Raw genomic sequence first — 25,969 nt, forward strand, 5'->3', positions numbered from 1 at the left:
GGGGCTGGCCATGGACAGCGTCAAGGTCCGCGCCGTGTTGGACTGGAAGAGCCCACGCAATCGGAAGGAGGTCCAGAGATTAGTCGGGTTCGCCAATTTCTACCGCAAATTCATCAGGGGTTTTGCAAAGGAGACGGCAGCAATCACGGACACTCTCAGTTCCAAGAAGAAGAAGTTCGCTTGGACGGAACAGGCGGAGCGCTCTTTTAGGAAGCTTAAAAGCCTCTTCGCTTCCGAGGAGCAGCTGCTGCACGTGAATCCGGGCAGACCCATGCGAGTAGAGACCGACGCCTCAGACAGAGCGGTGGGAGCCGTGCTCCTGCAAGAAGATTCGCAAGGAAATTGGAGACCCGGTGCCTTTTACTCCCGAAAGCTCAGCAAGGCGGAGCAAAACTACACCATATGGGACAGGGAGCTGTTGGCCATTCACGCTGCCTTCAAAGCGTGGCGACACTTCCTCATAGGAGCCAAGCACACGGTGCAGGTCCGTACGGATCACAAGAACTTAGAGTATTGGCGCACGGCGAAGCTCCAGAGCCAAAGACACATGCGCTGGGCTGAATTCTTCGCGGATTTCGACTTCAGGATAGAATACATCCCGGGAGATTCCAACGTTATAGCCGACGCGCTCTCCAGGAAACCGCAATATCTCGAGGAAGCAGCGCCAGTGGCAGCCAAGCACATTTTCGCACCGCAGGCGTGGACGTGCGCTACCATCGCAGTCGACCTGGACGCGGTGTGACGTGCGTTGCAAGTGGATCGATTTGCACAATCCAAGATGGAGGCGCTGCGCAGGGGTTCGCAGAGGGACGATGAGTTCCAATTATGCGACGGGCTGTTAACTCACAAAGGTGCCCTCTACGTACCGGGCGAAGAGCTCCGCGCGAGGGTTCTGCAGCAGTTGCACGACGCCCCCAGTGCGGGCCACTTCGGCAAGGAGAAGACAATAGAACTGGTGGCCAGGGACTTTTGGTGGCCCCAGATGCGGGGAGAGATAGTGGATTACGTCGCCAGGTGTGACACTTGTCAGAGGTCCAAGCCAGTACACCAGAAGCCAGCGGGGTTACTGGAACCGCTGGAGACGCCACAGCAACCGTGGGAGAGGGTGGCGCTGGACTTCGTCACTGACCTGCCCAGCTCCAGAGGCAAGACGGCGGTGCTGGTGGTGGTGGACCTGTTCACCAAGATGGCGCACTTCATTCCTTGCGCGAAGGTGACGACGGCGGAACAGACCGCCAAACTCTTCGTCGATCACGTGTTCAAGGTGCATGGGCTGCCACAATCCATCCTGTCCGACAGGGGGCGCCAATTTGTTTCTACTTTTTGGCGGAAGCTTCTAGGTATCCTGCATGTCAAGATCAACCTAACGTCGGCAAGGCATCCGCAGACCAACGGCCAAGCAGAGAGAGTCAACGCGATCATGCAGCAGTACCTGAGATGTTACGCCAATCAGCGCCCGGCGGCGTGGGTGGACTACCTGCCGATGGCGGAGTTTGCCTACAACAACACGAAGCACGCGTCGACGGGGGTGACGCCGTTCTTCGCGAACAATGGTCGTCATCCCAGAACCTTCCCGGGGTTCGTAACACCGGGAGAGGGGGTGACGCAAGAAGCCGATCAGTTCGCAGCAGAACTGCAAGAGGTGCACGAGGAGCTGCGGAGACATTTGGAGCTAGCCAAACAAGCATATAAGGTGCAGGCAGACAAAAACAGGAGAGTGGGAGAGGACATCCAGGTGGGGGACTGGGTATGGTTAGCGGCCCAAGCGATGCCAGCCAGGTCGTTGGCTAAGAAGAAGCTGGGACACAGGCAGCTAGGGCCATACCAGGTGGAGGCTAGGATCAACCCTGTAGCTTTTCGACTGGCCCTCCCCGAAGGTTCCAGAGTGCACCCGGTCTTTCATAGGTCGGTGCTCACTCCCTACAAGACCCCGCACAGGTTTCAGGAGTCTGAAACAGTACCGCACCCACGCACACAGTCACCCGAGAGGGAGGGGGCGCCCAGGGCCGAACCACTCAACGAGGTCACTGAGATCCTGGACTCGAGATGGGGGGTAGAGGGAGTAGAATACTTTCTAGCCAGAGAGGGTACCCCGGCCAGTGCCAATATTTGGGTGCCGGACTACGCTTTAAACGAACCTCTTCTGAAAGACGAGTTCCATGCACTTTTCCCGCATAGACCCATGCCAGCCGAGTACTTTGATGACTGGCTCTTTACGCCCACACTTTCAGACAGTACTTTCAGGGGCTTTTCTTCCGCCGAGGAGAGAACGCCAGACTCTAGCCCGCCCAGGGGATCGTGTTCGGGGGTAGACACAGAACCCTCTTACTGGTGGGACGAGCAACCAGAGGACGACTGGCGCAAGAAATGGCTGACGGGGCCTTGGCAGGCAGCACCAGACGAAGTAGCAATGGAAGAGGGAGCCAAGAACACCTTGGGTGAAGAACCCGCATTCGAACACACATACACCGAGCTGCTAGCAGAGGACATTGAAGCAAACGAACTGTATCCTGCATCTACCTCCGAGGAGCTGCGGCTCCCACGACCTGCCTCCGAGGGCCGGGAGGGGGGAAGGGGGGGCTTCGAGGGGGGGATGGATGTCAGGGGTTCAGGGAGAGAGGCGCAGATGAGGGAGGAGACAGAGAGCGAGGGGGAAGGATTCCAGGGTGACGAGGAAGAGGACGACAATGACCCAAGATTGTCCATGAGTCCGTCCAGTGAATCGGAGGACTCCCAAAAGGGAGCCCCTCTGGTCAGGCCAAGGGGAGCTAGAGGGGGAAGCAGTCAGGAGCAGGGAAACGAAGGGGGAACCCCCAGTGGGAGTTGGAGATCGGGACCGGCTGCTCCGCCGGAACGGAGTGAAGGGGGTGGAGTGACCAGTGTGTCAGAAGGAGCAGAACAGGAAGCAGAGAGGGGAAGGAGATCAGGGCAAGACGTCCTGCCGGAAGGGGAGGAAAGTAGTATCGAGGGCAGTGTAACTGCCGAAGGGAAGGTCAGGAGCAACGTACGCGCGCCAAGTTCAAAATGGGAGGCGCGCGGAAGTGAAGAGAGTCCTGGGGAGGAGCCTGGTCCCAAAGCCTGAAGGAGGGGGGAGGAGGCGCCAGAGGATTCAGCCTCTGGGGAGTCCCGAAGGGAGAGAACACAGGGGGGCAGAAAGACCCTGCGGAAAAGGAAAGAGAGGAAGAGGTGGACCAGTACAAGCCTCTTAAACTGGTGTAGAGGCGGGACTGACTCAGAGGGGACTTCAGCGGTCTAAGCGTAACAGACGTAGAGTCACGGAGCTCGGCTGTGAAGCTAAGAATGTTCTTCAATAAAAACTTTTGTACATAAGCCGGACTGGACTTTGGTCTCTTGTGAGCTGGGACCACGGGTGACTCTGACACATGTGTAAAAGGTTAATGTTTGAAAAGGCTGTAGAACCCTTTGAGGTCGAACAGCTATTTCAGTCGGTTCAGTGATTAACAGTCTTGTGAGTTTTAACAGCTAGAACAGCAGGTGTATTTTGTGTTGTGCTGCATTAATAACCCAACTACATTAGTAAAAAAAATTAAAAAGCATTTTAAATTCATTATAACACGGTGACACCAGATGACGCTATAGAGTTCTGTCCTACAGGAACGTAATTTCCCATTACAGTGCTACCTCTGGTTAAGAACTTAATTCGTTCCGGAGGTCCGTTCTTAACCTGAAACTGTTCTTAACCTGAGGTACCACTTTAGCCACTGTGGCCTCCCACTGCCTACGCACGATTCCTGTTCTCATCCTGAAGCAAAGTTCTTAACCCGAGGTACTATTTCTGGGTTAGCGGAGTCTGTAACCTGAAGTGTCTGTAACCTGAAGCATCTGTAACCCAAGGTACCACTGTATGAAGTTTATAATGTATTTTCCTGAAATGCTTTTTTTAGATGTCTAGATCCAGCCTTAAGGTAAAGGTAAAGGGACCCCTGACCATTAAGTCCAGTCGTGACCGATTCTGGGGTTGCGGGCGCTCATCTCACTTTACTGGCCGAGGGAGCCAGAGTACAGTTGGTCATGTGGCCAACATAACTAAGCCACTTCTGGCGAACCAGAGCAGCGCATGGAAACGCCGTTTACCTTCCCGCCGGAGCAGTACCTATTTATCTACTTGCACTTTGACATGCTTTCGAACTGCTAGGTTGGCAGGAGCAGGGGACGAGCAACGGGAGCTCACCCCGTTGCGGTGCTTCGAAACGCCGACCTTCTGATCGGCAAGTCCTAGGCTCTGTGGTTTAACCCACAGAGCCACCCGCGTCCCTAGATCCAGCCTTAGTCAGCCTATAAATGTTAGCCTGTAACAGTTTGACCTATTTAAGAGAAACATCCACCTGCATTGTATATATCATAGAATTATAAAATTCTAGAGTTGGAAGGCACCCAAGGGTCATCTAGCCCAACGCCCTGCAATGCAGGAATCTCAGCTAAAGCATCCATGACAGATGGCCATCCAACCTCTGCTTATAAACCTCCAGGGAAGATTAATCTGGAACTGCAAGTACACTAAGAAAAAGTTATATGTTCTTTAAACTTTAAACGAGAGTGTCTTGTGTAGTTTTTATAGGAGGGGAAGGAGAACTAAAGGGTTAAACAACTCAGGTCTGTCTTCCACATAATCTGCAAATGGGAACAAAAGTCTAATTTCCAAAATACGGAGCGGTTGGTATTGGGGAAACCAGCACTGTTATTATTTATTGCATTAGTTAAATTTAAGTTTTTGCCTGCCTGTGTGTGGACAGGCCTGCAATCCGATGTAACTAACCCCTGAGAGCAAGTTATAATGAAACCAGGGGGACTTTCTTCCAAGTAACTATGTCTAGGAATGGTCCATGACCGTTCAACAGAATGAAGATGATGATGATGATTATTATTTTTTGAAAGATGCAAACTTTCTGTTCTATATGTGTAGCCAAAAGACACTGTGACTCCATCTTCTGTATGGAGCAATTATTTGTCACATCTTTGGAACAATGGAACAAACGTTACTGTGATTTTTTATTTTATTTTTTTTAAAAAAATCAGAGTTAAAAAGACAAGACAAGACGTTGCTGCTCATTTCAACAAGGAATTCTATTCTTTGTTCCAGTGAAGAACAAGGTATCTGAAGGTATCTGAAGAAGTGTGCATGCACACGAAAGCTCATACCAAGAACTGACTTAGTTGGTCTTTAAGGTGCTACTGGAAGGAATTTGTTTTGTTTTGCCAGTGAAGAACAGTCATTTATAATACTAGTCCATTTCTGTTTTTCAAAGCGTAGCCTGGAAAGTTAGCTGATTCAACACAATCCTGCAGTAGCTTTTGCTGACTTACCTGTAGCAAAAAGGAGTTTCCTGGGATCCTAGAAACCAGAGACAGACAGTATGAATTATTTAGCAAATTTACCCAGGGATAACTTAATCTGTATTCTGAGCAAGAGCTGGTGCTTCTGTGTTTGAAATGCTGACTTCCTCAAATCATATGTAACATCCAAGCACTTTCAGAATGCTGATCAGGAGCACTCTCTCTCTCTCTCTCTCTCTCTCTCTCTCTCTCTCTCTCTGTGTGTGTGTGTGTGTGTGTGTGTGTGTGTGTGTGTTGGACCACAACGGCCTTTGCCAACCTGGTGCCCTCCAGATATTTTGGACTACAACTCACAACATCCCCAGCCAAACAGCGAACAAAGGCTGGACAAGAGCATCCCAGGGCAATGAGGAAAGTCATTCAGGAAAGACGGGTTATCCAGAATGAGAAAGAAAAGTGAGGGCCTGGCCACACATTCGTTTCTCCCATGCTTTCTTAGAATTCGCGTCGGATCCACAGCACCAGTCCCCAAAAGCTTTCCATTTACAGTGGTACCTCAGGTTAAGTACTTAATTCGTTCCGGAGGTCCGTACTTAACCTGAAACTGTTCTTAACCTGAAACACCACTTTAGCTAATGGGGCCTCCTGCTGCTGCCGCACCGCCAGAGCACAATTTCTGTTCTCATCCTGAAGCAAAGTTCTTAACCTGAAGCACTATTTCTGGGTTAGCGGAGTCTGTAACCTGAAGCGTATGTAACCTGAAGCGTATGTAACCTGAGGTACCACTGTACTGTTGTTAGCTGCTCTGAGCCCGGCTTCGGCTGGGGAGGGCGGGATATAAATAATTTATTATTATTATTATTATTATTATTATTATTATAGACACACGCACAGGTGAGGAGCCTCAGTGGTGCCCTTCCGGGGCTTCACTCAGGGCAAAAGCCCAGTAGATATGGCTCAGCCCCTTCCAATTCTCCTACTGTGGTCATACAGACATTGCGACACATAAGTGAGCAATGTCGGGTGCGTGACCCTGGTGCAAAAGTGGCGAATGAATGGGGAACGCACGCCACCTGAGCGCACTGCTTCAAGGTGCCACCTGATGATGGCAGAATGGGAGGCAGCAATTTCAGGGAGGAAATAAAGTCCTGCCCACCCACCTCGCCATGATAGCTGGCTGCATTGAGCGCCAGGAACTCTTCATTGTAGTTCACAGAGAAGTTCAGAGCGTTCACCAGGTGAGCAGCAACGTGGATCACTAGAAAAGAGAGGACAACTCAGCTCATCAAAATGCTCTCGGAAGGTTTCATCCTCTGAAGCAGGGGTAGGGGAACCTTTCATTCATGGCCGCGTTTTCCTCTGGGCAGCCTTTGGCGGGCACATGCCAGCAATGGGCAGGGCCAGAGGCAGAAGTGGGCGGAGCAACAAATGCACATTTTACCTGGATAGGTTCTGCACACTCTCTCTCATACACCCCACCACCCTCCCTCTATAGTGCTATCTTGGTTTGCATACGTCTTGGATTATAAACACGTCAAACGTGGAAGTGTGTGTCCCGATTTGCAACCTTTTTTTGGATTACAACCCATTTTTTTTTATTACGAACAGAAAATTTTTGGGAGGCCCCATTGGCGAAAGTGTGCCTTGGGTTACAACCTGTTTTGGTTTACAAACGGACCTCCAGAACAGATTCTGGTTGTAAACCAAGGTACCACTGTATTATAATTTTTTACCATCATCTCATTATCTATTAAGTTCATATACTGCCCTTTATCAAAAGATCCCAGGGCGGTGTACAACATTAAGAACACATTTTATGGAGTACAATGATAAAAACATAATAAAAGCACAATAAATGGCAGCCTAATAATAAAACAATCATAGTACAGTGGTACCTCAGGTTAAGAACTTAATTTGTTCCGGAGGTCCGTTCTTAATCTGAAACTGTTCTTGACCTGAAGCACGACTTCAGCTAATGGGGCCTCCTGCTGCTGTTGAGCCGCCGGAGCACGATTTCTGTTCTCATCCTGAAGCAAAGTTCTTAACCCGAGGTACTATTTCTGGTTTAGCGGAGTCTGTAACCTGAAGCGTATGTAACCTGAGGTACCATTGTAACAGGCCCCCACCCTAGCTTTAACAGGTCATAGATTATTTAATGGCCAAAGGCCAAAGGAATGTTTTCACCTGGCACCATTCCACAGTCAGGGAGCCACCACCAAAATGGCCCCTGCTCATCTTGCCACCCTCTGAACCCCTCAGGGGCGGTGGGCATAGGGAAGGGCCTCAGATGACAAACGCAGGGACTGGGTCGGTTCGTATGGGGAGAGGTGATCCTTCAGGTATTGAGGTCCTGAGCCGTGTAAGGCTCCAGCACCAGCACTTTGAATTGGGCTCAGAAACTGGGGGTCTCTCAGGGCTGAGGTCCCCCACCCCTGGCCTAAAGGGGTCACATCCCCTACTTTGGCCCACTATCTTGAAGGGCTGTCACTCCTCGGTTCGAAAGTGAACCGACATCCACGCTGCATGATTTAAATTGGTTGCACGCTGATATCCGTTCTACACCATAAAGCTTTCAGCAGGATTTCATGCGCAGTATCAAAGACAACTCTGCAGAGCATAGACTCCCCATGCGCCCAAATGCAGACCTCCTCCTCTGAGACACCAGCAAATCTGAGAAAACTCTCACAGGTGGGTAAGAAGAAGTGTGGGGAGAGGCTCCCCCTTTGTGTACATCTGAAGAAAAGCCACAGAGCACTTGTAATGTTTAGTGGACTTCCTAGCGAGAGCTGCTGCTTATGTCAACAAAGGAACATACCTGAAAAGACACATATCGTCACACCACATGTCACATGGAACGTTTTGCTTTTGTCCAGAAGCCTCCTGGTTTTTCGGCTTGCCACCTGGAAAAAGACGTCCGCAAGTGAGCCAGCGGTTCTCACCTCAAAGTGAATCAGCACTTTGCGGGAAGAAGACAGACCCAGCTCTCCTGGTAAATATTGAGGTGATTTGCAGTAGATCGGCAAGGATTTCTGAGTCCCGGTTGCGCAACTAAAGCAGCAATAAAAATGAATCCCCTCCACTGCACCTTAAATTATATTGATGAAGTGAAGGAAGCTGGGGTTTATTTTATTTTTACAGGAAGGCTGTGAGTTCTCTTCAGCTCTGGTACTCAGAAGGAATTCATGGGCACAGTGAATTCTCAGTGTATGTCTCTTGCAGCTGGCTGGTGGATCCCAAGGCTCTTGGACAAAACAAGTCTGAAGCCTGCACACTCTTGGTCTAACCTGTGGCTCTCCAGATGCTGGACTAAACAGATCCCATCAGTCCAATGGTCAGGGATGAGTCCAACAACATCTGGAAGGCCACATCCCTGCTCCCTGTTGAACTACAGCTCCTATCCTCCCTGACCACAGGCTAAGTTATCTGTGGAAGATGAGAGTTGTAGGCAAAACACATCTGAGGACTAATGGTTGAGGAACACTGCTCTGGAGCAAGGCTGGACTCCAACTCCCATCAGCCCCACCAACACAGCCAATGCTCAGGGGTGGAGACAACTGGAGAACATCTGGATTGTCAAAGGTCCCCCAGCTCTGCTCAAGAGGATCACCAGTTCCCCACCACTAGTGTACACAGAGATCATTGTCAGAAGCTCTTCCCTGATCATTAGCCTTCCTGGCTGTAGCTGGAGCCCAGGGATATTTGGGGGGATACAGGAACCCCATCCCTGCCCTCTGAGTATGTCTTTAATCTCCAATTAGCTCACACATAGCATCTTCAGCCTTGTGCATCCAGGTGTCTCATAAATTGTGTCTTGGAGGCGGGGTGGGATACGACTGCAATGAAAGTGACTCATTAAAAGTGGTGATACAAGCTCCCTGCCACCCCACAAGGAACTGAAAGCAAAGGTCAGAAAGGGAGCTTGTCATCTGCAGCCTCTCATTGGCTTTGTGCTAGCTATACCCACATGGTTCTTTCTTACCTTCCGAGACCCTCGGAGGAAGGACAGGAGAATCCGACACATGGGCAAGAGGACCAGGCTGCAGTTGAGGTTCAGGACCGATGCAGAAGCTCTGCTGAGGCACAATCCTAGCTAAACAAAAACAGCAAGGGTCAGAAACAGGCCTGCTCAGGCTCCCAAGCCACCAAGCTGAGAAGAGCCCACAAGTCACATCTTAGGATCTGTGGAGAGACTGCAGCTCAGGAGCAGAACATCTGTCTTGCATGCAGAAGGTTCAATCCCAGCCGTTTCCAGTTACTCAGGGTAGCAGGGGATGAAGCAGACTAGGGGTGAGGGACCTATGGTCCTCCAGATGTTGCTGGAATCCAACTCCCATCATCCCTCACCATTGTGCATGCTGGGTGGAGTTGATGGCAGTTGGGAGAAAAGAAGCATCAGCTACAGCTTTCTCACCTCTAGAATAGATGCTTCCCTGCCCCAGGCCCAGGAGAGCTCCTGTCATTCACACAACAGAGGAAAATACTGGACTGGGTGGACAAACAGTTTCAGCTAGTGTTAGGAAGTTTCCTTTGTAACCATGCTTGGCAATACCTCTGACTTCACCCCCAGAGGTGCACTCCATTATATATCGAGATGGACGGAAGCCAACAACTACTACTACCTCTAACTATAGAACATGGGTAGGCAAACTAAGGCCCGGGGCCTGGATCCGGCCCAATCATCTTCTAAATCCGGCCCACGGACGGTCCAGGAATCAGCATGTTTTCACATGAGTAGAATGTGTCCTTTTATTTAAAATGCATCTCTGGGTTATTTGTGGGGCCTGCCTGGTGTTTTTACATGAGTAGAAGGTGTGCTTTTATTTAAAAAGCAACTCTGGGTTCTTTGTGAGGCATAGGAATTCGTTCATTTCCCCCCCCCCCCCAAAAAAAATAGTCTGGCCCCCCACAAGGTCTGAGGGACAGTGGACCAGCCCCCTGCTGAAAAAGTTTGCTGACCCCTGCTATAGAAGCAAAGCATAGCTAGAAGCCATTCATCCTCTATGAATTTGTCTAATTCCAAAGCATCCAGAGGTTCCCCATTCCTGCCATAGATCGCTGGAAAGCAAAAGGGCTACAGAGGCCAAATCTTTTTTTTTCTTTTAATGAATGCTAAAATGTCAGGGAGAGGTCCTAGGGCACACACAGCCATGACCCAACTTCCTGTACTTCAGAGTGTGCTTTACAGTGGCCAAGGGAGATCACGCGGCATCCCACGGACAGCTGCTGCCTGGAGGAGTCTGAAAGCCAAATGGCAAAGCTCGTGCCTGCTCTGGAAACTGTTGCTCTGAAGGCTCCGCATGGATGTTTGCATTCCCAGCGTCCGAGCACATGTCTGCACCACCCACAAGCGATCCTGCATATCCACTTTCCAGGCACCCTCAAATTGCATTTGCAGCCGCTCTCCACTCCCAACATCAACGGAAGATGTTCAGCAGGCATGCAACCCTTTCGGAGATTCAGAGCCGAAACACACACTCGACAGAATCCTGCAATGCAACTGGCTTGGCTGTATTATTTCAGACTGTGAAGCGGGGAAGGGCTGTAATTGCCTGACTGCTTTACAGAGCAATCTGTGCAGACAGAAAAGGATTATGTCAGGAAGAAGGACCTTTCCCCAGAAACATTGACTTTCTGTCTGCAGGGTCGCCCACCTGTCAATCATCCGAGGGCACATGCAGGCAATTAAGAATACATCCTTCCACAATGGTTAATTAATATCTGTTTTTCACACCCTGGGGATGCCTGGGATTTAACCTGGGACCTTCTGCATGCAAAGCAGATGCTCTACCACTAAGCTACAGACCTTCCTTGAATGGGCTGCTATAGCAGGGCCTTTCTAATGTTCAAAACTGTGCTAATCTTTAAGGTGCCACGAGGCTCTGTTATTTTTCCTGCATGGCTTGCCCTCCAGAAACAGAAAGAGAAGAGCAAGCATTAGTCTACAACTGCTGGGTCCAAACCCACATCTGTCTGAACTGTGGTGGGTTGTCCCAACGGCTTTACTATCACGCACACGGTAACAAATTAGGAAGCTTAAAGAATATTTGAAAAAATATGTTAATATTTAAATCTTAGAATAGCTCTGGAAGCAGATATAGGCTGTAGGGTTAGAAGTAGAAGATGGTGTGTTTTCAAATAGTATACTTTGTAAGTGATAAAATGTGAAGATTTTTATGGTAAAAGTAAGCATGATAAAAAAAATGGTTAGAAATTATGATCTATGTAAACTGCTAAAGATGAGGTAAAAGGAAAATGAGACAGGGGGGACTTGGGGAAGCTCACCTAACAATGTTTAGAAAAAATAAGGACACGACAAGAATTTGTTTGTATTGTTTGTTTTTCTGTTTGTGTTGTTTAGTTGTGTTATAAAATGAATTAAAAAAAATTTGGGGGGAAAGAAAAGAAAAAAAAGAAATGGGTCCCACCATTCATGTTGGGGCTAAAAGTGGCTCTCACATCTGCAAAGGTCGAAGACTATTGGAGTAGGGTCTTTCAGCCTGGGAAAGAGGAGGCTGAGGGGAGATATGATCTCAAGGGCTGTCATATGGAGGGTGAAACAAACTTGATCTCCCCTTCTCTGGAGTGTAGGACTCGGACCAATGGCTTCAAGCTCCAAGGAAGGAGATTCCAACTCAACATCAGGAAGAACTTTCTGATAGTAAGAGCTGTCCAACAGCAGAATGGTCTCCCTTGGAAGGTGGTGGACAATCCTTCCTTGGAGGTTTCTAAGCAGAGGTTGGAAGGTCATCTGTCATGGATGCTTTAGCTGAGATTCCTGCATTGCAGGGGGTTGGACCAAACAACCCTTGTAGAGTTGGACCCTTCCAATTCTACAACGCTGTATGAGTCTATGACTCTGCAGTGTGAGAGTGTTTCTCTCAGTGTGAGAATCTGAGCAGTGCAAGCAGGTCCCTATCTTCATTTGGCAGAATGAGGGAGGGTCTAGGTCGGAAGAAGAATGGCAGACGAAATTAATGGACTATGCAGAATTGGACAAAATGACAGGAAGGATTCAAAACCTGCGGGACCAGAGATTTACAGAAGATTGGAAGAAGTATATGAATTATTTGAAGAGCAACTGTAATCAACAAATTATGCTAGTAGGACTACAAGAAGTTTTGTAAGGAGAAATATACGAAGTGTTACAAAGTAGACCACTAAATTAGACTGGAATTTGATGATAAGTCAGATTAAGGAAAACATAAACCTTTTGGAGAATTGTTAGATTATATTTAAATGATTGGATATAAGATTGAAAACAAGTTGATAATTTGCTTGAAAAACTTTTCAACGATGTAAGTGGGAGCAGAAAACGTGAGGAAGTCCAAAGAAGTTATGAAACTATGTTACGATATAACCAATTCTGTTTATTATTTGTGCATTTCTTTTATTAAAAAAAAACCTTAATAAATATTTATATATATAAAAAAAACAAAGTAGAAAAAGACAGAGATATTGGTTAAGAGTTTGAAATGTGACAGGGAAAATAAGAAATGCATACTAAGAGATTAGATTGGAAAATTTTCAGACAGGACTGATGGAAGTCAAAAAAATTGAGTAAGATGTAACAGTATGTCTCATATATATATGCCATATGCCTCATATATATATATATATATATGAGGGTCTAGGTCTGTGCTCCTTCACCCCACTGTTTCAAAAGCCAGCCTTGTACTATGGGGACCAAGGAACAAAGCATTTCCATTTCCCCACCACCACCATGATGTGGAGGTCACAGAGAAGAGTGAGGCTCCTCTCGTGTTGAAGCAAAGGACGTACAGAGGCCTCCTTATAATCTATCCCATCAAGGGGCAGCAAACTGATGGGACATCTGGACCATATTGCAGGCGAGAAAATAATAAAGGATGCAATTATGACGTAATGAGAAAGCTTTCTCCAGAGAAGCAGCAAGACAGTGGTGTAAACAAAGGAATGTCTTTCATTCCTAACTGCAGAGCTATATGTGGCATCGCTTCCTAAAAAGTGTCCTTCCGGCATGCAATGAGGGTTTGGGACCCTGAAGCAAAGCAGGTAATCTCTCCGTTAGCATCTGAAATGGGATTATTTACGAAATATACACGGAGTCGAGAGTGGATTTCATGCTCTTTATTCAGCTCATGGTGGTGAGGAGGAATGGAAGTTCCCCCAGAATGTCTGCTTTATATACATTATTTACACAATGGGCCCCATGTGATTGGCTAATTCCGGGATTCTCCTGTAGGCCAATCAGGTTGCAGATTCACTTCTACCTGGAGCTGGATTGGGTGGCTCCTGTGGACCAATAAGACTGCTACATTCTGAATCCTATTGTTCTAGGACCAATCAGACTGCTGCGTTCTGGATCCTATTGTTTTAGGACCAATCAGACTGCTGCATTTTGGATCCTATTCAACTCAGTACATAACAATTTATCTGAGATTATACTTCATCATAGAGCTGGAAGGGGCCATGAGATGTTCTAGTGCAGTGTTTCTCAACCTGTGGGTCCCCAGATGTTGTTGGATTACAACTCCCATCATTCCTAGTCAGCATGACCAGTGGTCAGGGATGATGGGAGTTGTAGTCCAACAACATCTGGGGACCCACAGGTTGAGAACCGCTGATTATTCTAGCGCAACCCTCTGCAATGCAGCAATCTTTTAGCCCAACGTGGGGATCAAACCCATGACCCTGAGATAAAGAGTCTCATGCTCTGCTAACTGAGCTATCCCTTGCTTGAGGACCCTGTAAAGGGGGAGGGAGGAATCTGTTGCCCTCCAGATGTTCCCATCAGCCCCCAGCCAGCACGGCTAAAAATAAATAGAGAAAACCCAGCAAATCGGTTCATTCTGTCTCACTGCCTTTTGCCTCTAAGGAGAAGGCTCTGCTGCAAACCTATGCTCTCTACCCGCCAAGCCAAATCTGTTCTTCGGCTTGCACAGGAAAATCACACACACAAGCAAATGCAGTTGAGCTGAAGCCAGAACGAAAGACAATATTTTGTGCTTTTCTTGCTGCTTTTCCTGCCCCTTTTGAAGGAGAAACCTCCTTCCCCAGATTTTGACTATCCCACTGTCCTCACCCAAAGGACTGTCTCCCGGTCTTCTTTTACATGCTGTTACATCACTGGCCACTTTGACACCATACAGTGGTACCTCAGGTGACATACGCTTCAGGTTACATATGCTTCAGGTTACGTACGCTTCAGGTTACAGACTCCGCTAACCCAGAAATAGTGCTTCAGGTTAAGAACTTTGCTTCAGGATGAGAACAGAAATCGTGCTCCGGCAGCGTGGTGGCAGCAGGAGGCCCCATTAACTAAAGTGGTGCTTCAGGTTAAGAACAGTTTCAGGTTAAGTACGGACCTCCGGAATGAATTAAGTACTTAACCCGAGGTACCACTGTACGTGTAAAACCACTATGATATGGCCTTAAACAGCCATGGCTTTGTCCAAAGAAGTCTGGGAAGTTGTTTAGGTTGCTAAGAGTTATTAGGAGGTCCCATATTCCTCTTGAAGAGCTACAATTCCCAGAGAAGTCTAACAGCTGATCCCTCTTCCCTCTTGGCTATTCCATGAGCATTCATTTTTATTTGTTTTCAGGGAGGTTCGATGACATTACGTCACAGCAAGCGCACTTCCCTTTTCTCCCATAACTGTCCTTACTGCAAAATGCCTGGTATTTTGGTGAAGTAGGCTTGTTGGCACAAGACCACAACTATAGTTATAGAATAGCCATCTTCAAATATCTAAAGCAGGGGTTCCCAATTAGACCTCTGTTTTTCAAAAGCCAAGCCACGGACCCCCTACTTTTGGAAATTTTGATATCTCTATAGTAGTGTTTGTTATGTGAACGGTTCCATGGACCCCTGGGGTGGGTTATATGGACCCCCTGTGGTCCATGGACCACCAATTGGGAACTACTGATCTAAAGGGCTGTCACATGGAAGATGAAACGAGCTTGTTTTCTCCTGCTCCAGAGAGTAGGACCTGAAACAATGGATTCTAATAATGATAAAGGAAATTCCAGCTAAAGATCAGGAAGAACTTTCTGATGGTAAGAGCTGTTTGACAGCAGAATAGAGCACCTTGGATGTTGGTGGGTCCTCGTTCATTGGAGATTTCAAAAGAGAGGTTGGATGTGAGAGATTATTCAACTGTGATTGAACAATATGACCATTGGGGTCCCTTCCTACAATTCTGTAACTCTATGACTTTATTTCCCAAGAGTTGAAGGACAAGTGCATTCCACACATGCTGATTTGGCCCAGTATACCTGAAGGAGTGTCCGCACTCCCATCGTTCAGCCCGGACACTGAGGTCCAGCTCCGAGGGCCTTCTGCCGGTTCCCTCACTGCGTGGTTACAGGGAACCAGACAGAGGGCCTTCTCGGTGGTGGTGCCTGCCCTGTGGAATACCCTCCCACCAGATGTCAAGGAAATAAATAACTACCTGACTTTTAGAAGACATCTGAAGGCAGCCCTGTTTAGGGAAGTTTTTAGTGTTTGAAGTTTTATTCCAGGCATAGGCAAACTCAGCCCTCCAGATGTTTTGGAACTACGATTCCCATCATCCCTAGCTAACAGGACCAATGGTCAGGGATTATGGGAACTGTAGTCTCAAAACATCTGGAGGGCCGAGTTTGCCTATGCCCATTTTATTCTGTTTAATATTCTGTTAGGAGCCACCCATGGTGACTGGGGAAACCCACCAAGATGGGCGGGCTATAAATTATTATTATTATTATTATTATTATTATTATTATTATTATTATTATTATTATTGGAAGACCCAAAAAAGTGGGAGAAGAAAAGAGACATCATCACAACCTAAAAGAAAAGCTGAGCTGCTTTTCAACTTTTCCATCTCATGTGAGAAGAAGAAGAGGAGGAGGAGGAGGAGGAGTTTGGATTTGATATCCCGCTTTATCACTACCTGAAGGAGTCTCAAAGCAGCTAACATTCTCCTTTCCCTTCCTCCCCCACAACAAACACTCTGTGAGGTGAGTGGGGCTGAGAGACTTCAGAGAAGTGTGACTGGCCCAAGGTCACCCAGCAGCTGCATGTGGAGGAGCAGGGAATCGAACCCAGTTCACTAGATTATGAGTCCACTGCTCTTAACCACTACACCACACTGAGATAATATAACACTTTTGCAAATGCGAACACCACCATCACTCATTCTTTATGTGTGATTCCTGCATTTCAGGAGGTTGGACTACACGATCCTTTGCATCCCTTCCAATTCTACAGTTCTTTAATTCTATAATTGTGCAACCTGGCCTTGCCAGAAACACAGTCCAAAAGCACCCTCAGTTATAAACCAGCTTGATCTGAATAGGAAGCCCTCCATCCCATACACACACACAAACACACACACACATTGCTTTAGACAACCATTTTTGAACAGAAATCCCAGCATACATTAAAAAGAGTGCTGTCTGCCTCCTCTCTTCTCCCCCACACAAGGGATGACAACAGAAATGGCTCTTTGAATTTCAGAAGGATTTGGAATGCCTGAAATCAAAACAGGGGCAATTATTCCCTTCCTAAAGAAAGGGAGAGCTGTAACCCGATCCTAGGAGTGTTTGCTCAGAAGTAAGTCACACCAAGTGTGGTGCACTGATTCCAAAGCAAGCAAGCATTGCAGAGCATCTTAGCAGCTGAAGCTAAAGCATCATTTCCCCTGAGACAAATCCACAATGAGAAAGAAAAACAAAAACCAGAAACGTTTTCTGCATCTGAATCTTACAGGATACGTTCCTCTATCCTTGTTATCTGTGCGTCATAAAAGCTGAATGGTGCAACAAACGCACCAGAACTTCTGTTATTAAAAATCAAAATCAACTTTCTAGGCCTTATGATGACATGGGCAGCTGTTGCTTTTTAAAGGCAGGTTTTTTAGGTTCCTTGAGCCACCTTGTGACAGGGAGAAAACCAACACGTGAAGATGCTCTCATTGTTATACCTCCACATAAGAAATAGTTGTTCTTCCTGGATTTCTGCCCTGAAGGTTTTAAAGGAACATTGCAATTAAAAAGAAGGCAGCACCAATGGGTGAAAGGATAAATTTGAAACTGAGCGAGCAATGCCTTCGCTGCTCTATTCAATACAGGTGCAATAAACAAAGAGACTTTGAAGTGCAAAACCCATGCACAGCACAAATAACACGTGCACATTTGAACATCTAGGTTTCCTTGCAAAACACACACGCAGAAACAGCAATCAGGGAAGAATCTTGCCTGGGGTGTAAACAGCCGTCTCTCAGACTTGATTCCAACTGCAAAATGGGAATAATGTTGCCCCTTTATTGTTCTTTCAGAAAAGTGTGCATTAGGTACGTCCAAAATTCCCCCCCCCCCAATCTTTAGCTAAAACATCCTGGGTAGACTACTTCCCCTCCCTTTTTTCCTTTTTCCTTTTGGCTGACAGCTCTTTCCGAAAGAAAACCGCACCAGGGCTCGTGAGAGTACGATGGAAAGGACAGGAAGGTTCATTTTATTTAAAGAAAAGAAAAGAAAATCCTTTCCCTTGAGAAATGCACATCAGGAGAGCTGGCCTGTAAGGGCTCTCGCCGGAACGGGCCCACGAGGTTGGTTAAAGTTACCATGACTAACAGTTGCAAGCCCAGCCATCCGCTGAGTGGGGTTCACATGCCAGAGTCCAAAAAATGATGCCTGCAGCTGGGAGCTGAGGAAGAACAGACAGGCAGGGAGCTCTCTTTTCCCAGACCCTGGACAGAGTCGTTCCTTTAATTCAGACACAGAAACAGAGTCTCCAGCCTATATTCCTTTCCCTCCCACCCACCCCTGCCCTTACATAACCCCTCTGCCCCCCTCCCAAACATTCACCCCTTCTCCTTCTCGTGAGTCACCAAGAAGCCTCGAATCTTCCCGTTAGCCAAAACTTTCCATTTCCTTCTCGTTCCCAGAGCCCCAAGGAAAGAGAGCAGGGGAGAGGGAAGGAGGGGGGGGGGGAGCAAACATCTATCACTTACCCCCAGCATCTGATGCAGATAGTAATACTGAGGCCCCCGATAATATATCCAGAAAGTTTTCCAAAACAGCCCCACGTTGAGAGACAGCCAGAGCAGCTGAAGGAAGCAATGGGGGGGGGGGAGAGAAGAGAGAACAAATTATTATTATTACATGTAGAAAGGGCATGTGCAAAACCAGAACCCTCCCCGCCAGAGAGAAGACACAGGCAACAAACTCTCAAGGCTCAAAAGCTGAGTGAGAAAAAACGAGACAAAGGCTTTTAAGAAATAAAATGGGGGGGGGATAGTTGGGCCCCACCAGCTGTGTTTTTGGAAGGTTTCCAACAGTGATGATCTCACTGTAACATGGGATGCTTTCAGACCGTCACTATTTCCTGGTGGGACTCGCTCACATATCAGCAAATTCAGATTACATGCTTATTTACAGTATTTTAATTCCATCTTTTTTCCCCTGGTGTACATGATCCTCATTTAACACCCACAACAACCCTGTGAGGTAGGTTAGGCAACTGGGCCAAGGTTACCCAGTCATGGGGCCAAGGGACGTTTTGAAGCCTGGTCTCCCAGGCCGACACTCTAACCACTGCACCACCCTGCCTCTCTCAATTGCAGCTGATTGGGAGCTCTTGCACAATAAAACCACTCCCCACCACACCACACCCTCTCAAAATAATCAGACTTTTCGCAATAAGGAAAGGGACAGGAAAATGCACTGGAAAGTGTGGGATAACTCTTTCTTGAGGGAAAGTCATCTATCCTCCTTAGAGGGTGTGTGTGTGATCACCATGGTTATTCAATAAATAGCCAACACTGTCTAACCTCCCTGTAAACAAATCAAAACGAATGCTCAGTAAATGGGTTGTCTGGAAGAACCGTCCTGTGTGACTGCAAATCTCCAATACGCTCTGGACTCCCACCACAGATATTGAAATACTTTATTGTCACTTGTACAACTTGTATACAGTGAGATTAAACAAGCACCCCCCACTCAGCTCTCTTAGTCTTAATTCCCCTCATTTACTGACACCCACCCACCAAACCCGAAAGTCAGTTGCCCTGTTATTATCTTTTCATTCAGCAGCCTAACAGCCCACGGATAGAAGCTGTTCTTTACCCTGTTGGTGCGACTAATCATGCTTCTATATCTTCTGCCTGAGGGCAGGAGATCAAGAAAGTGCTGGCCAGGGTGTGAATCATCCCTGCAAATTTTCCTCACTCTCCTGCAGCAAAGTTCTTCTGCTATTTCATCTGGCGGATTCACGGGACAGCCCATAATATCTTGTGCTGTATAGGCACTTCCTATCAGATGATGTCAAACCAGCGTACCACACCGTGATGCAGTATGAAAGAACACTTTCTATTGTAGAAGGAGCTCATCAAATGTTGATTGACATCGTTCTTCTGCAATACTCTGAGGAGATTGAGTCTCTGTTGGGCTTTCTTAACCACCTGGGTTGTATTTATTTTCCAAGTAAGGTCTTCACTGAGACAAACTCCTAGGAATTTAAAGGAAGAGACTCTCCACACAGCCCTCCCCGATGTACAGCGGGGCTAGTTCTCTCTTCCTCCGAAAGTCCAACACCATCTCCTTTGATGGTTGGATCCAGGTTGAATCGGCCACACTTTGGTCCCATGGAAAGCAATGAGACAATAACAGCTTAAGTCCCTTTGAGTTCAGTAGAAACTAAGTGCAACTAAGGCCTGATCCACACTTAGCTTTCACCTCGCTCTTTCCAGGCAGAGGTCCGTGCTTTAAGGCTCTGCGTCCAAGCACTGGGATTTATTTATTTATTTATTGTCCCAACGCAGTCATGGCTTAAGGCACATAGATGTCAGTGGGAACTAAGTGCAGCTGGTTTAGTGTGTATTCAACCCACAGAATTTACAAATAAGGAGCCATGATGGCAGGGAGTAGGCATGCATGTTGTCCCAAGGAACTTGCTTCAGTGGGGTCTGTAATTAAAAATGATAAGAGATCGTTTTTTGGCGCTGAGGCTAGCAAACATGATGAGCTCAGATGGCTCTAAATGGACCTGCCAGCTGCAATGCATGATAACAGGGTAATCATGCAGTCTCAGCCATCCCAAGAATGCACCCTTAGGCTAGATCTTAAGTTTAGGATGGGGAGGGGGGAGGTGAATAAGAGGAGACCTGATAGGAAGTTGTCATAATGGCTGTGTTCTCCCTCCACTATCAAAGGACACATGCCCCTGATTGCCAGCTGCTGAGAGCCACAAATGGAGAGAATGCAATTTTGCTCAGGCACTGCTTGCAGGCATCCAATAAGTATCTGTTTAGGTAAATGGTAAAGGATCCCTGGACGGTTAAGTCCAGTCAAAGGCGACTATGGGGTTGCAGCGGTCATCTCGCTTTCAGGCTGAGGGAGCTGGTGTTCATCCACAGGCAGCTTTCTGGGTCATGTGACCAGCATGAGTAAACTGCTTCTGGCGCAACGGGACACTGTGACGAGTGCCAGAGCGCATGGAAACACCATTTACCTTCCTGCTGCAGCAGTACCTATTTATCTACTTTCACTGGTGTGCTCTCGAACTGCTAGGTTGTCAGGAGCTGGAACAGAGCAATGGGAGCTCATCCCGGTGTGGGGATTCGAACCGCTGACCTTCCAATCAGCAAGCCCAAGAGGCTCAGTGGTTTAGACCACCGCGCCATGCTAGCTAAACCCAAGGGAGCCGGCATTTGTCATGTAGCTGTCCCTTGCCTCCCCTTGGCTACACCCATGGGGAGGGACACAGAAAGCATGGTCACAAGAGGGCAATAGTCAGAAAAAGATTGGGAAACTGGTCTAGCCAATGTAGCCCAGTATCCTGCTCCCCACAGCATCCACAAGCAGAACACAAAAGTCATAGCAATCTCCTGCTACCATATTATTCTACATGGAGATGCCAGGAATCAAACCTGCACATGAAAAAAATGTGCATGATCAATGAGCTGTGGGCCCTCTGTGCATTCTTCTTAAAGGTAAAGGTACCCCTAACTGTTAGGTCGAGTCATGGACAACTCTGGGGTTGCGTGCTCATTTCGTTCTATAGGCCGAGGGAGCCAGCGTCTGTCCGCAGACAGTCTCTGGGTCATGTGGCCAGCATGACTAAGCCACTTCTGGCGAAACCAGAGCAGCAAACCGAAACATTGTTTACCTTCCTGCCAGAGTGGTACCTACTTATCTACTTGCACTTTGATGTGCTTTCAAACTGCTAGGTGGGCAGAAGCTGGGACCAAACAACAGGAGCTCACCCTGTCGTAGGGATTTGAACCACTGACCTTCTGATCCTCAAGCCCTAGGCTCTGTGGTTTAGACCACAGCGTCACCCACGTCCCATGCATTCTTCTTAGGAAGCTGCTATTTGTCTGTTTAGTCCAGTTGCATCTAGTCTGACTGGGAGTGGCCCTCTGGGGCAGGGATGTGGAAGACCTGTGGCCCTCCAGATGTCAATGGACTACAGCTCCCACCTGAAAAAGGTGTCAGTCAGAGATGATGAGAATAACAACATCTGAAGCGTGTCAGGTTCTCTACCCCTGCTCTAGTGTTCAAAGGCTTTCTCCATCATCCGATGCTTCTAATAGGGGATGCCAAAGACTGGACCTTGGCAGGATATGCTTGCCACCTTCAAATATCTCAAGGGCTGTCAGATGGAAGAGGGAGCAAGCTTGTTTTCTCCTGAACTGGAGGGTAGGACTCAAACCAATGGTTTTAAGGCATTAAGGCAGAATATTATGCCTTAAGAGAGAATATTATGAAAATGATGTACAGGTGGTACATGACCCCAGTCAAGCTTGCAAAAATCTACCACTTGCCCGATAACAAATGCTGGAAATGTAAAGAGACCGAAGGTACATTCTTTCACCTTTGGTGGACGTGCCCAAGGATTAAGGCTTTCTGGGAAATGATATATAATGAAATGAAAAAGGTATTTAAATATACCTTCCTGAAGAAACCAGAGGCCTTTGTCCTGGGCATGGTCGGCCAACTGGTGCCAAAGAAGGACAGAACATTTTTTATGTATGCAACAACAGCAGCAAGAATACTCATTGCAAAGTACTAGAAGACACAAGATCTACCCACTCTGGAAGAATGAGATGAAGGTGATAGATTATATGGGACTAGCAGAAATGACTGGCAGAATCCGAGACCAGGGAAAAGAGTCGGCAGAAGAAGACTGAAAGAAATTCAAAGACTATCTTCAGAAACATTGTAAAATTAATGAATGTTAGAATGATGTTGGACAGAAATTAAGTGGTTCCCAGCTGTAATGTAAAGGTTGAGAAATAAGATATAATAAGTTATAAGAAGTCATAATAAGGATTTGCTGAATTAATAATTTGGAATACAAAAAGGGGAGGTGTGAGAAGGTCTGGGAAATAAGTTAAAAGAAAATAAGCAATTGAAATTTTATCTGTTTTTAATTGTTTTTAGTTTTGTATTTTTGTACTTGTGTTATTTTTGGTTCTCTTTTTGTTTTTGTATTATTTTTGAAATACGAATAAATATTATATATACAAACCAATGGCTTCAAGTTGCAAAGAAGGAGATTCTGACTAAACATCAGGAAGAACTTTCTGACAGTAAGAGCTGTTTGGCAGTGGAACAGACTCCCACAAGATGTGGTGGACTCTCCTTCCTTGGAGGTTTTTAAGCAGAGGTTGGGTGGCCATCTGTCACGGATGCTTCAGCTGAGATTCCTGCATTGCAGGGGGTTGGACTAGATGATGCTCGGGGTCCCGTCCAACTCTACAGTTCTATGATTCCGTTATTCTATAACATGATTCCACAATTCTATGAACCTGGAATCTTCTGCTTGCAAAGCAGGTGCTATACCTCAGAGCTACAAATCCTAATGGTAAAGACCAGCTGGTCCCCACCACAGTTGTCTGGGATTTGAACCCAGAACCTCTCAAATGCTGAAGCGAGGACAATGCCCCTAAACAGACAAGTCAGATTACTGGATTTGTTGGAATTCTAAGACCAATGGTGACCCACCAGATGCCCATGGAAAGCTCAGAAGCAGGAACTGGGTGCAATAGAACTCTGCCCACATCTGATCTCCAGCAACTGGCATTTGGAAGCTTACCGCCTCCAACAGTGGAGGCAGAACACCTTGAATACTAGCCACAGGTAGTGTCGTCCTCCCCAAATTAGTTGAAAATTAGTTGAAAGCACTTTTTAAGTCTTCCAAGGCTACCCATCACTAACACCTTCCAGCCCGAGTGAACAGAAGCAAAGGAGCAATGAATCCCGATGAAGTTATCCCTGACCGGCTGGGAGCGTCCACAAAACCTGCACAAGCACAGAAGATCTGTCCATCAAACATAGACTCAACAAAAATGTGGGGAACTGAAATTAATGGGGAATTTGGGAAAGGTCCTGAACTCATTTGCTTTCAGTGCAGAGGGTGCCAAGCACAATCCGTAGCTTCACCAGGTGGGCTCGGGCAGAGACTCCTACCTGAAACTTTGAAGAGCCAATACCAGCCAGTGTGGATGATAATGAGTTGGGTGGACCAATACAGTGGTACCTTGGTTCTCAAACGCCTTGGTACTCAAGCAATTTGGAACTCAAACATTGCAAACCCAGAAGTAAGTGTTCCGGTTTGCAAACTTATTTCAAAAGCCGAACGTGTTCCGTTTTGAGTGTTACGCTTCCAATTTGAATGCCACACTTCCGTTTTGAGTGTTATGCTGAGGTCTGTCTGTTTTTGCTATTTATTTTGCATTTTTGTTTTTGTGGCTCCTTTTTTGTGTGACTGTGTGGAACACAGTTCAACTACTGATTGATTGATTGATTGATTGATTGTGTGACTGCAGTACATTGTTTATTGCTTTCATTTTATGGATCAGTGGTCTTGTTAGATAGTAAAATTCACGTTAAATTGCTGTTTTCGGGGTTGTTTTTAAAAGTCTGGAACGGATTAATCCATTTTGCATTACTTTCTATGGGAAAGCACACCTTGGTTTTGGAACACTTTGGTTTTGGAACGGATTTCTGAAACGGATTAAGTTTGAGAACCAAGGTACCACTGTAGTAGCTTCCTAAATTCTCATGGTCATCTATAGAATCATAGAAATGTAAGCTTGGAAGGAACCCTGAGAGTCCTCTAGTCCAATCTACTGCAATGAAGGAATCGCAACTAAAGCAGCTACCCAGCACTGAAAGTACTTTTTAATCCCAGATGTGCTTATGCCATATGTACGTACACGGACTCAAACACACACACACACACACACACGATTGGTTTGGGTTCCTCTGTAGCAAAAACCAGCGCAGTTCAACAAAGGAGACAGTTAAAGGGAACCTCCATTTCAAATTCCAAGCTCCATTAATGTGTGACCCCAAAATTTTTGATCCCCCCAAAAAACTGATGCCAAAGTTTAGCGCTAATTTTGTGCCATGAACCTCGCATTTCGTGCCACCTCCCAAACAGAGTACTGTAACTGACACAGCAAATCTGTCGCAAAATGACTACTTAGGTTTCAAACCTACACTTGCATCACATCTGAGAGTAAGCCCCATTGAACCCATTGACTTACTTCTGAGCAGCCCTGTCTAGAACTGTGTTGTTAGGCAAGCCTCTCATTCTGACATTGCAATTAGGATGGTGACGATTTTACTTTATTAATAACCTCCCTTCAACCTAAGGTCTGAGGGCAGATGACAATAATAAAAAAATACAACATTAGAAACAGTTTTAAACAACTTACAGGGCGGGTCCTAAAAACAGACATTTCCAGTGTCAAAGACCAGGGAAGAAATGTGAGGGGCAGTAACGCTAACCTACATTGCAGGGCTGTTGTGGGAATAATGCAAGCTGATTTATGTGGGGAAATAAACACAGGAACCAGTCTTGTATCCAGTAAGGTCTTTGGCTGATCTAGCTCAGTACCATGGCTGGCAGAAGCTCTCCAAAGTTTCAGAAGTCTTTCCCAACCCTACCTGGAGCCGAAGCTGGGGCCTTCTACATGCCAAGCAACTGCTCTGTCAATGAGCTATGAGCCTTCCAGAAGGGAGGCGAAGATGGTTTTCTCCATTAGATTTGAATCAAAAGCATTGGTCCTCACCCTGTGATCCTGCGCGTAATGCTCAGAACCTGCCCATGCTCAGGAGCGCTCTCTCCTTTCCCCCTTCTTCTACTTCCTGGCCTTTCCCAGCACAGGACGGCTCCAAGCTCGGCGTTCCCGAGCAGGGCTTGGACCCAACCCTGCGTGGGGGGAAAGGGCAAGAGCGCTCCTGAGCATGGGCAGGTTCTGAGCATCTCGCGCGCGCAAGCGCAGCGAGAGCAACATCCTTGCGATGGAGGCGGCGAGGCTGCGCGCACCCCCGAAAGGCAAAGGTCCCTCTTACCAAAAAGAGGTGTTTGCTGCCCTCGTTGGCGAGCCAGCTCTGGCAGGAGGCAGCCATGGTCCCGGCCGATGAAGGAGTCCCGCCACCGGCTCTCTCTTTCTCTGCTTTTGTACTTTGGGGGCGGCCGGAGGGAGAGGCTTGGCTTCCTTTTCAGCCGCTGGAAAGCCAAGCCTCCCCCCTCCCCTCTTTCCGGCCTCCCCCCTCCCTCTTTCTCTCCTCTTCCCTGGACCCCCTCCCCTCCTCCCCTCCTGCCCCGGGGGGAGAAATCTAGTCGCTTCTCCCTCCTCCTTCCCTCCCCACCTTCCCTGCGCCTAGCAGACAGCTCCAGGGTGGCGCCGACGGGCTC

The 25,969-nt window shown here is 47.3% G+C and overlaps 1 protein-coding gene across 5 annotated transcripts in view; it reads right to left on the bottom strand.

Moving 5' to 3' along the window:
* NOX4 (NADPH oxidase 4) overlaps nucleotides 1-25,767 on the bottom strand; it is a 104,583-nt gene extending 78,816 nt beyond the window's left edge. Inside the window, exons 1-6 of one of the 5 annotated variants that reach the window (XM_081860469.1) lie at nucleotides 25,624-25,755; nucleotides 18,270-18,365; nucleotides 9,275-9,385; nucleotides 8,111-8,195; nucleotides 6,456-6,553; nucleotides 5,326-5,353 (exon numbers count right to left, since the gene is read on the bottom strand). In XM_081860469.1, coding sequence (XP_081716595.1) covers nucleotides 5,326-5,353; nucleotides 6,456-6,553; nucleotides 8,111-8,195; nucleotides 9,275-9,385; nucleotides 18,270-18,365; nucleotides 25,624-25,680 — 475 coding nt within the window. In that variant the 5' untranslated portion in view covers nucleotides 25,681-25,755. Of the gene's footprint in view, nucleotides 1-5,325; nucleotides 5,354-6,455; nucleotides 6,554-8,110; nucleotides 8,196-9,274; nucleotides 9,386-16,696; nucleotides 16,787-18,269; nucleotides 18,484-25,623 lie in introns of those variants that run through there. The other 4 variants (XM_081860472.1, XM_081860468.1, XM_081860470.1 and 1 more) reach the window with 4 other exon arrangements.
* Nucleotides 25,768-25,969: the final 202 nt, after the last annotated feature.

Source organism: Podarcis erhardii (assembly GCF_964252035.2).
Source record: "Podarcis erhardii genome assembly, chromosome: 4".
NCBI classification, from domain to species: Eukaryota; Metazoa; Chordata; class Lepidosauria; order Squamata; family Lacertidae; genus Podarcis; species Podarcis erhardii.